This window comes from Dipodomys ordii, unplaced genomic scaffold (genome assembly GCF_000151885.1).
Source record: "Dipodomys ordii isolate 6190 unplaced genomic scaffold, Dord_2.0 Scaffold104, whole genome shotgun sequence".
Taxonomy (NCBI): Eukaryota; Metazoa; Chordata; class Mammalia; order Rodentia; family Heteromyidae; genus Dipodomys; species Dipodomys ordii.
The window spans coordinates 2,702,508-2,713,852 of record NW_012267320.1 but is presented as its reverse complement, the minus strand read 5'-3'; the positions used below and the strand labels follow the sequence as shown (position 1 = coordinate 2,713,852).

The 11,345-nt window shown below is 47.6% G+C and overlaps 1 protein-coding gene across 1 annotated transcript; it reads right to left on the bottom strand.

The window, feature by feature from the left end:
• Positions 1-206: 206 nt before the first annotated feature.
• Kcne1 (potassium channel, voltage gated subfamily E regulatory beta subunit 1) lies at positions 207-5,773 on the bottom strand. Its single transcript, XM_013027481.1, has 2 exons — positions 5,695-5,773; positions 207-946 (listed from the first exon to the last, which is right to left on the bottom strand). Exon 2 carries the CDS (start codon positions 888-890, stop codon positions 438-440), a length of 453 nt encoding a protein of 150 aa, XP_012882935.1. The 5' UTR covers positions 891-946; positions 5,695-5,773; the 3' UTR covers positions 207-437.
• Between the last annotated feature and the right edge of the window lie 5,572 nt (positions 5,774-11,345).

The window sequence follows — 11,345 nt, the reverse complement described above, 5'->3', positions numbered from 1 at the left end:
TGGCCACTTGGGACAGTTAGATCTGCCAGCACTCTACAGCATAGCGGAATGGAGAAACGCGAGTCCTTGTGATGCTACAAATCCAAAGCAAAGGAGTGGCGCTGCAGCGAGGTGGGGCGTGGGAAGGGGTCCTGCTTGTAGAGCTGGGGCTGCTGCTCATCCTGGCTTTTGCAGGCAGGGGGTAACACCCACAAAACCTGGGCAGATTTCTGGTTTTTGTAAGAGAAGCTGTGCAATCTCTTAATTTTTTACATGTTGACAGCTAATTAAAAAGCTGCCAGACCTAACGAGACAAAGACAGACATGGAGGGAACAAAATAATAGTCTAGTACAGAAGAAATAGGATTTCAGATAAAAAGGGTGTCCCTAATTTCTCCTTCACCTGGCAGTAGCACAAGAAATCCGGAGGAATTCATATGGGAGAGAAGAGAATTATGCTATTCAAAAGACAGGGTTGCCATGCGGCGCTCCTGACGGTCCGCTGGGACCCCTGATGAAGGCCTGGGCTCGGGAAGGTGGGTGTGGGGCTGTTCTACAGCCGCCTGGTTTTCCAGGACATAACAGGCTCTGAAGCTCTCCAGGACTCGGGCCTGGAACACGGCCTTGTCCTTCACCTGCCAGGCGTCCGACTCGATGTACACGTTGAACGGGTCGTGCGAGTGCTCCAGCTTCTTGGAGCGGATGTAACTCAGCATGATGCCCAGGGTGAAGAAACCGAAGAAGCCCAGCACCATGAGGATGTAGAGCGCCTCCAGCCTGCCATCGTCCCCGAGCGGGGGCGCCCTGCGGGCCAGGCCTGACGCCGCCGACGCGTTGCTGCCCTGCGGAATTGTCCCTGGCCACCAGGTGGTCAGAAACGATGTCCCGGCCGTGGAATTCGGCAGGATCATACTGGATGGACTTCCACGCTCCCCGGTGGGAAAAGTGAACTTCCTGGGTAAACTTTCTAAAAGAAAAAAAAAAAGCAACATGAAATCAAATGCACGCGTCGGGTCAGTATTCTTCAATACCTCAGGAGAGGGAGGGAGCTTGTACGGGCCATCTTGGTTCTGTACAATTCTGTCCTATGGATCAATGGATACATTGGTTTTCTTTCCTTTCCATTCATTACGTTATCCCTCCACCTCCCCCCCGCCCCACACACACATCAAAATGGCAGTTAGAATGAATTCTAATAATGTGCATCACTGGCTATGGTGCAGTGTGTGCATGCATTTTAGTTGACATAAAAAGCACTGGATCATATAATTTCACTGGGCCTTTCTTTTCTGCCCTACAACTGTGCCACCCTTACATACAGCTGCTGCCCAAAGCTTGTGGAGGCCCACACAGGTGGGTGCTGCATGGACCGTGAACTCCATGGGCAAAGATGAGACAGACAACCTCATCTTTGCTCTCCTGCGAATCTAAGGAAAACCCACATTCTGTACACGTGTTCATGGTAGCTAATCTAAGTGGACAGAGCGACTCCAGGCCACCTTCGGGGGTAATGCCCACTGGGAGGTTGCTAGGGTTTCAACGGGTCTCCCTAGAAGTTCAAGGGCTGAAAATTTAGTCCCCAGTGTAACAGAGGACCCAAGAAGGGCCAGGGGCCCCCAGCCCACGCTACTGTCTCAGAACACGTACAGAGGAGCAAAAGGACGCAGATGTTGGACTGGCACCTTGGTCCTGCAACTTCACAATCATACAGTCTGGGCAATTGCCTGGACCCTGCCCGGCTGCCTTTCTCTCTTTTAAGACAGGAAGGCATTTGGCTTCTGGCTTTGAATTGCTGTCATATGCTGGGAAATGAACACACTGATTTTACTGGATTTCCCACCTTGCTAAGAAATTGAAGCTGAAAGACTTGAGGTGTTGAGGTTTTAGGTTCTCTTTGCCCATAGCTGTCTCCCTCCTTTACCTTGTGGGGAGGATCAGTCAGGAAGGATAAGCAAAGCTTGTCTGTGGCTTTCACAGATTGCTACAAAGACCTACTAGAAGTAGGAAGGTTGTGTGACCTGAAGAGACTGAAGGTAAACATGGTGTCTGTAGGACTTACTTGACAACAGATTCAAACCCAAAGCTCAACAATGTCTTTTTAAATGACTAGAAACCACTCAGGGACGCATAGCACATTGTCCCCAAAAAGAACAAGTGGAGCTGACGATGTAATTTTCTTTCCCAAACCCTAGAGCAACTACACATGGCAAATCATTCTGCTACCAATTACTATTAGGGAGTTCTTACAGATTAATGACCAGATGAGACCAGAAATTATGGCAGGCAACATTTGAAGACCCAAATGATCATTGGTTTAGAACCTATAACTCCATAAGGTAAATTCTGCAGTTAATTCATTTGTATTTACTCAAAGGACTTGTTACTTAAAACCAGATGGAAATTTCTATAGTTAGAGAAAGCAACCAGAAATATCTGTTTTTGAAAACCTGGGCCATTTAACATACTTGAGAAGTGCTTGGTTGAAATGTAGGTTTCTGAGAATTTATGATCCAGTAGGTCTGAGTGGAAAAACTGAAGCTTTGGGTTTGTTTTATTTTGGGTCCTGTGCTGGGGTTTGAACTCAGAGCCTGGGTGCTTTCCTTGCACTTTTTTTTGATCAAGGCTAGCACTCGACCACTAAAGCCACACACCCCTACTTCTGACTTTATTGGTGATCGGTTGGAGATAAGAATCTCTAGGCTTTCCTGCTGGGGCTGGCTTTGAAGCTCGATGGTCAGATCTCAGCCTCTTGCGTAGCTAGGATTACAGGCGTGAGGTACCGGCACGTTCAGATGCTGCTGACCTGGAGAGAAGCCCTGTTAGAAGCCTTGTTGGAAGCCCTCACAACATTGTATGACTGGACCCTACCTCTAGAGACTTTCATGCCTGTGTCCAAATTCTAGAATCATTGGTTTTTACCCCCTAGCAAGTAAAAAGACAACAGGGGCCATCTGTTCCTTCTGAGCTGGGAGCTAGCCTTGTCTTGGTCTTCTGTGTGTCCATCTCCTCAGGGTTACAGGTCACTGGGTGGTCAGGGTCTCTAGGACCTGGATGAGCTGCACAGGCACAGAACCTGACTGATCTCATGATCAGAAAGGTGAGTGACACTGCCCAGGGAGTCTGGCTCTGGGACCAGGGCTTTCCCAGGTCCTTCTGTGGGTTACAGACTGGGTTGTGGGCTCTATGGAATGACAAACACTGAACATCAGAGGGTCCACTGGGCACACCGGGACCCAGGACCCAGTCACACTCAGGGTGGAAAGAGCTGAGCATTTTGGAAAGAGAATGGACGACAGCTGAAATAAAGCCAGTGCGCCTCGGTTTCCCCATCTAAGAGGTGGGAATAATGATATGAACCATGATCACATACCACAGGGTTTTTCTCAAGTGGTCTCACCTCTTCTTTTTGCTTCTGATGCTCTCTATAGGGGGAGCATGCATATCATTTCATTTTAAAAATTCTTTGCTGAGAACTGGCAGCGCAGGCCTGTAATCCAAATCAGGAGGCTGAGATCTGAGGATCCTACCCAGCCTGGGTAGGAAAGACCATGAGCGCGCGCGTGCACACACACACACACACACACACACACACACACACACAGAGCCAGAAGTGGACTATGGCTCAAGTGGCAGAGCTAGCCTTGAGCAAAATAAAGTCTCACAGATGTTACCCTGGCCCTGAGTTCAATAATAATAATATAATTCTACCGGTCCTTGCAAATCTGGCTCTGTGACAAACTATGTGTGACTCTCTCCTTTCCTACCCTCCCTACCTACCTGGGCCTCATCTACCCTCTTTAGTCCCTGAGAATGCCTTGCTTATATCTCTCCTCTAATATGGATTCTAGTCTAACTTATATGGGAATGATTTATAGCTGTGCCTGAGCTTTTCCTTCTAGAAGCTTCTGAAGGTGAGATACAAACATCCTGTCTATATAAATCCCCATTCAAGCACCAAGAATGCTAGTTACAAGGGTTTGCTGAGTTGATGGGAATTAAAAGCGCATTCAATACCATTGCGATGGGAATAAAAATAGTGAATAGTTGATAAAGCACACCAGACTCTGCAAATAGGCTACTGGACAGGTCATCAGAGGCGTGTTTTTCTATATGTCTTCTATTTCTTTAAATGACTTATTTTCATTTAACAATCTGTATTGTCCATATAGTTACATATGTAGTACAATCTACCAATCTACTTTATTCTTAAGAGAATTAAGGCACTCAGTAATTGTGTGTGTGTTCTAGTCCTGGGGCTTGAATTCAAGGCCTGGGCTCTGTCTCTGAGGGTTTTTTGTTTGTTTGTTTCTTTCTTTCTTTCTTTTTGCTCAAGGCTGGTGCTCTACTAAAGTCACAACTCCATTTCTGACTTTTTGGTGGTTAAGTGGAAAGTCTCAAAGATTTTCCTTCTCAGGCTGGCTTCAAACTGAGATCCTCAGACCTTAGCTTCCCAGATAGCTACCAGCATCCGTATCAGGAATTCTTTCTTTTTTATTGTGAAAATACTGTACAGCGGGGTTACGATTACACGGGCAAGGTAATGAGTACATTTCTTATCAAGCATTGTAGCCTCCTCCTTTGTTTCCCCTTCCCATCCCTTCCCATCTCCACCCCCCCTTCCCCCCTCCCACCCCATCAGGAGTTCTTATTAGTGAGGTACAATTTATGACATGCTAGTATAATATAGTTTTTTTAACTGTGTTCATCATTCGATGTTTGTCTTTTGCATCAAAGGTAAGCTTTTGAAGCTAGGGATCTTGGTCCCTTTTCATTTTGTCTGGAGTAACTAGGAAGGGCATGTCTGGCGATGGTGGGAACGTAATACCCATTCACTACACGCAAGCATGCACAAATGCACCGGGGCCAGGAGAAAGACTCCAGCCCGCACAGGGGCCATCTCACCCTCCGAAACTTAGGAGCACGTGTGGACACTCCCGAGCCCGCTGAAGCCTGGACTCCCTTTCCATTCACCTGTGCCTGGCAAGGCCTCCAGATGGTTGCCTGGGGGAGAGTGGGATGCGTGGCCTGATGGGGAGCCTCAATCACGCCCAGAAAAAACATGTTCGCTCTCAGGTACGGGTGAATCCCGGCCTTGCCATCTTGACCATAAATGACAGCTAGGTACAGGGCTCCTTCCCGGAGCCGGAAGTTCTGCCATATGCATTGCTGGTCACACTCAAGGGAGGGATCAGTCACATGCAGCCAGGGACAGGGGTGCCACCAGTGGATTCTGAAAGTTCCCGGCAGCGATCACCATTCCAAGTTCTGATAGCCATACTGTCCCCTGTCTCCTACGATGCCACACGGCTGGGCCACCCACCTGAGCACCGGGGGGGGGGGGGGGGAGAGGGGAGAGCAAGCCAGCAAGCCCTGAGACAACAAACTAAAATCCTTCCTCTCCTTGGGGTGGGTTGCACTGTTGTGGCGGCCAGCTACACAGCTTTCTTCGTGGCTTTAAGTATTTCCCATCTTCTTTTTGATGCGTTCGGTGTTGTTCCTAATCTTCTACAAGGATATCCATATAATAATAATGGTCATCATCATAATAGGGAAACGTTTTGTTGCCATGGTGGCAGATGGGTTTCTGGGGTTTCTAAATAGTGAAGACAGGCAAGGAGCAGGAAGGAGAGAGGCGCTGAACCACTCACTGCAGGGACCCGGTGGTCCTCTGTGCGGGAGCCAGAGCCCAGAGACTGAGCCCAGACTGGGACTTACCCTCGCCTTCTGTCTGTCCGGCGGGCGCAGAGAGCCGGCTGCAGTCCTGGCCTGGAGTGCTGGGCCGCAGAATGGCCCTGGCCTGGGAGGTGACAACCTGCTCCCGCCGGCGCGGGGGAGGGAGGGGGAGGAGGGTCAGGAGGGGCCTCTGAGTACCCGCGGGCGCCCAGCCTCTCCCAGCCTGTGCGTCCTGAGCCAGCAGCTGGGGCACCCACCTACTGCCCAGCCCCAGACACCCCGTGCCCTGCCTCCCCCCACCTCCCCCGGGGCCTATGCGGCCAGGAAAACTGAATTCCACAAAGACCCTGGGGAGAATAGAGAAACGACAGGAAGACAGACAAGCAGGCAGGCAGGCAGATAGACAGACAGGCAAAGCAGGCAGGCAGGCAGACAGACAGGCAGGCAGGCAGGCAGATAGACAGACAGGCAAAGCAGGCAGGCAGGCGGACAGACAGGCAGGCAGGCAGAAAGACATAAAGACAGACAGACAGGCAGACAGACAGGCAAAGCAGGCAGGCAGGCAGACAGACAAGCAGGCAGGCAGGCAGATAGACAGGCAAAGCAGGCAGGCAGGCAGACAGACAGACAGGCAGGCAGGCAGAAAGACATACAGACAGACAGACAGGCAAGCAGACAGACAGACAGGAAGACAGACAGACAGGAAGACAGACAGACAGGCAAGCAGACAGGCAGGCAGGCAGGCAGGCAGACAGACAGACAGGAAGACAGACAGACAGGCAAGCAGACAGACAGACAGGAAGACAGACAGACAGGCAAGCAGACAGGCAGGCAGGCAGGCAGGCAGGCAGGCAGACAGACAGACAGGAAGACAGACAGACAGGCAAGCAGACAGACAAGCAGGCAGGCAGACCTTCTCGTGGGAATTCGGGGTGGCAGGCTAGAAACCACGGTGACCAAGGTAAAAGCCCCTCTGAGGGACCCCTGCCTCCCACACCTGGCACCACACTTGGACAAATAGCTCTTTAAATATCTCCAAACAGAAGCATTTCAAAGATGGCTCAAAACCCCACCAGACTTCTTTTTATCTTTATCCTGCACCCCAAATGTGAATTGAGCACTTACTTCCTGGGTCCCTGTTGGTTAGACAGTCTCCAAGCCCCCAAGTCGCCTTCCTATCCAAACAGAGGTCAGCCACGCAATGGCTCCAGTGACTCCCGCTACGTTCACAGCATTTCCCATGGGGCAGTCAGCAAATGCTGCCAGGCTGCCCAGCTGAGGCAGGCTGACCAACCTAGAGCAAAAAGCCAGCAGAGGGGCACCAGCCCCGGTCATGGCTCCTGGGATCCTGGGAGATGGGGAGCTGGAGGGTCCCACCACGGATCTGCTCGGGTGGCATTTTGGGGTGCCCCTCCTGGTGACAGGGCAGATCTGTCGGGGAAGAGGATTTCTCACTCAAGGCCTTGGACGTGGGATTGTCTCCTGTGAAATCTGTGACACTCTGTGGAAAGGATTTGAAGGTAGAAAAGCCTTGCACATATAAAGGTTCTTTGTAGTTTTACTGATAATGACTAGAATCTAACCGTCTAAAAATAGAAAAACTGATTAAGTTATGGCATATATAATAGAATGCTCTTCCACCCGGGGAAATATTATATGCAATTACTAATAGTGCTTACAAATATTTTGTCATAACATGGAGTGTCTTTATGTTATCATGGTACATAAAAATTACAAGGAATGGAATTCACTGGACACTGTGTTGAAAATGAACTGTAAAACTTATGGGTACCAAAATCAACTACAATGACAACAGGGGATATACCATAGGGGGAAGAACATGCGAAAGAAACAACAAATTACATAGCACATTAAAAGCAACAACAAAGAAAAACCTTGTGTCCATGTCTTAGAGTTCATTTCGCTTAGCATCCTCCTGTACAATCATATGTATATAACTATTGAGCTATTCTGCTCATCTGCTAAGATTATCCTAGCTGTATACTAGTTATTGCAGACAAGGGAAACCATGGGACCTATGTTTCTTTGGATCTGGCTTACTTCACTTAATATGATTTTTTTTCCAAGTCCTTCCATTTCCTTACAAATGGGGGTGGGGTCATTCTTTCTGATAGAAGCACAGAATTCCATTGTGTGTGTGTGTGTGTGTGTGTGTGAGTGTGTGTATCACTCTTGAATTAGGGAAGGGCCAGGGAACAACAGAATGGTGAGACAAAGGACAAATGGGAACCAATGCCACAGCGATACTCACGAGACAACATGTTGGAAATAATTTTTACAGTGGGGGAGGATAGGGGTGAGGGAAAGTGGGAGAAAAATGAAGGAAGGGGGAACAAGTTTGACAAGAAATGTACTCACTACCTTACTCATGTAACTGTAACCCCTCTGTAATCACCTTGACAATAAAAAACAAACAAAAACCTTGTGGGTGGGGGTTGGAGGGGAAAACTGGGAGAGAGTGAGGGAAGGGGTGACACTGTCCAAACAGCAACGCGCTCTATCTGACTTATTTAGCTGCAACCCCTCTGTGCGTCACCTTTATAATAAAAACAATTACAAGGACTTAATTTTTATTGTATTTCCTTGCGTCACTGGGGTTTGCGCTCAGGCACTTGTGTGTGCCTACACAGGCGCTCTTACTGTTGAGCCACGCTTCTGGCCCTGTCTCTTGCTGGTTATCTTTGAGACAGGGACTCTTTTCCTGCCAGAGTGCACACTTGAGTGTGATCCATGTATTTTACGCTCCCCAAAACAGTCGTTGTGCATGGAACAATTTCCCAAAAGACTAAGCTCTGTGTAAATGGTACAGCTCATCTTTTTCTGATTCTCTCCCTCACATATGATGGGTGTTTTATTAGGGTACTGGGGCTGGCATTGTCCATTGGTCACAGGGGACATGATTGTAGATGACAATGTATTCTGTTATCCTTAAACTTGAAATGGTTTTCCCTTTCTTTCCTCTTTTTCTTCGTCTTCCTTTTCTCTTTGCTTTCTTCTCTTACAGGTATGACAGCTTCGGAATGATCATAACATGAAACCCAAAGCTTGCTCCCTTCCTTCCTTCCTTCCCTCCTTCCTTCTTTCTTTCCTTTCCCTCTCTCTCTCTGTATTTCCACCATATCTCTCTCTGTCCCTCTACTTTTCTCTGTATGTCTTTTTTTCTCCTCCTTCTCTTCCTTTCTTTACTACAAGGCCTGCCCCTCTCAGAGTGTCAATCATAATCTTCCATGAGTTTCCACCTCAGTGCATGTGAGAAAAACTCTGGCATTCCTCCTCTTCGCATACCTGAGAGTTGATTTCCTCATCAAATAGTTTTGACCTTGCTTATGTCTTCTGCAGTTGTTTCAGCTGTATCAGATGCCTGTGCTGTGATAATCTATCATTTAGCTGTCTGTCTATCTATCTATCTATCTATCTATCTATCTATCTATCTATCTATCTATCTATCTATCTATCTATCTATCTAATGCCTGTCATGGGCTTGAACTTAGGGCCTGAACATTGTCCCTGAGCATTTTTATTCAAGGCTAGCACTCTATCACCTGACCCACAGCTCCACTTCCAGCTTTTTTGGTAGTTAACTGGAGATAAGAGTTTTACAGACGTCTTGCCCAGGGTGGATTTGACCATGCTATTCAAATCTCAGCTTTCTACGTAACTCCTTAAGGAGTACAGGTATGAGCCACTGGTGTCTGGTGTGTTTATTGTTTTAGAGCAATGCTCTCTCCCTCTCTCTCTCTCTCTCTCTCTTTATATATCTATATGTCTATATAGATATAATTTATTTATTTTGTCAGCTGTGAGGCTTGAACTCTGGGCCTGAGTGCTATCCCTGAGCTCCTCATCTCAAGGCTAGTGCTCCACCATTTGAGCCACAGTGCCACTTCCTGCTTTATTTATTTATTTATTACAAATTCTTCTTGGGAATCTTGAAAAACACTATAGCTCTGTTTCTCCCTGCTCCAAAATGGACATAGCCACAACATTTTACCTACAGTGTAGGAGATTTATTGACTACTGACATGCAAGCGATGGTGACAGCCAAGTTGGAGCTCACTGATTTAGAGACAGGGACTGTCTCTTCCATTAAACAACTGGATAGAAGCTGGGCATCAGTGGCTCACACCTCTCATAGTAGCCACTCAGGAGGCTGAGATCTAAGGATCACAGTTCAAAGCCCGGGCAGGAAAGTCCGTGAGACTCTTTCTCCAATAAATTACAAAAAAAAGCTGGAAGTGGAGCTGTGGCTCAAGTGGTAGACTGTTAGCCTTGAGCAAACGAAGCTCAGGGGCAGCATCTAGGCTTTGAGTTCAAGCTCCAGGATCACAGAAAAAAAAAAAACAGAAAAGAAAAGAAAAAGAAATAACGAAAGCAAAAACAAAGCAAAACAAAAAATCTGGGTAGCATCCATTCTGTAGGTCTCTACTGAGTATTGAGTGTTTGACACACCCCTCTGAATGTTACCCAACTAGGTGGTCAGCAAGATGTCTGTTAAAAGTCATTGTAACTGCCGCTGCCCAAGGCATGGGGCACCTGCTGTCATTCACAACGCTCTCAGTAATGGAGGACTGTCTCCAGGAAGACAACGCAGCTGCCCTGAGAACCACGACTCAGGCATCACAGCTGCCCAAATAACCATCTTCTCAACATCATGAAAAGAACACGTAACCCATGAAGAAAGCTTTTCCAAAAGCAATAACACGGGGGAGCTCCCTCCCCCGTGCCTTTCTCCTCCCCTGTTTTGTCCTGGAATAATGTCATGCTGATAGGAACATGGATAAATTAATTACAGTGCGGAATGTTATTCATGGTAGGAAAGAACACCAGAGCTACACACACACACACACACACACACACACAATGTTTGACATTTGAATATAAACAGTGCTTTTATGCTTAAAAAAAAAAACAACACCGCAATTGGTCCAGTTTATACCCATGTAGGTTTAAGCCTATTACAGGATATGGATTTAAAATTGAATAGATAACCATTTGCCAGGTGTTTTCCCAGACCATAAAATAGATGCAGAAATAAGATTACCTCTCCTCAGTGCCTGGTGTGGCAGACATTATTCTGGTGAGCCTCCAGTTCCCAGGCGCCCAGCAGCAGTGTTGAGGCTGGCCTCCTTGTAGTGGGAGAACACTGGCAATCCTGCATTTCCAGCCAGGACAGTGGCTCTCTTGGGACAGTGTGAGCAGGTCACAGGATGGTCCGTGGTCAGCCAGGAAGGCTAGGGGGGTGTGGGCTGGTGTGGGCACCCCATGGACATTAAATGAGTAAGCGAACATACATCAAAGGTGAAGGCTGCATGATTCAGAGAAGGGGAGAAAGCATGTTCAAATGAAATCTTTAGTAGAGTAAAAGTGAAAAAGAATCATAGTGTAAGGTTGTAAGAGTGAGAAGATTTTGATGACAAACTTGGTCTAGCTCCTAAGTCACATTCTGATGTCCACCTAGACCCCTTTTCTTAAATTTGTCTCCCCTTCCCCTGCGATGACTAGTCAGTTCAAGATAGTATTTGTGAAGTTCTTTTTGTTTTGTTTTTGTTTTTGGTCGGTCGTGGGGCTTGAACTCTGGGCCTGAGTGCTGTCCCTCAGCTCTTCAGCTCAAGGCGAGTGCTCTACCACTTGAGCTACAGCGCCACTTCCGGTTTTCTGGTGGTTTATTGGAG

Excerpts from the sequence above, each read along its gene's own strand:
- Kcne1 (XM_013027481.1), bottom strand. The coding sequence starts at position 890 with ATGATCCTGCCGAATTCCACGGCCGGGACATCGTTTCTGACCACCTGG.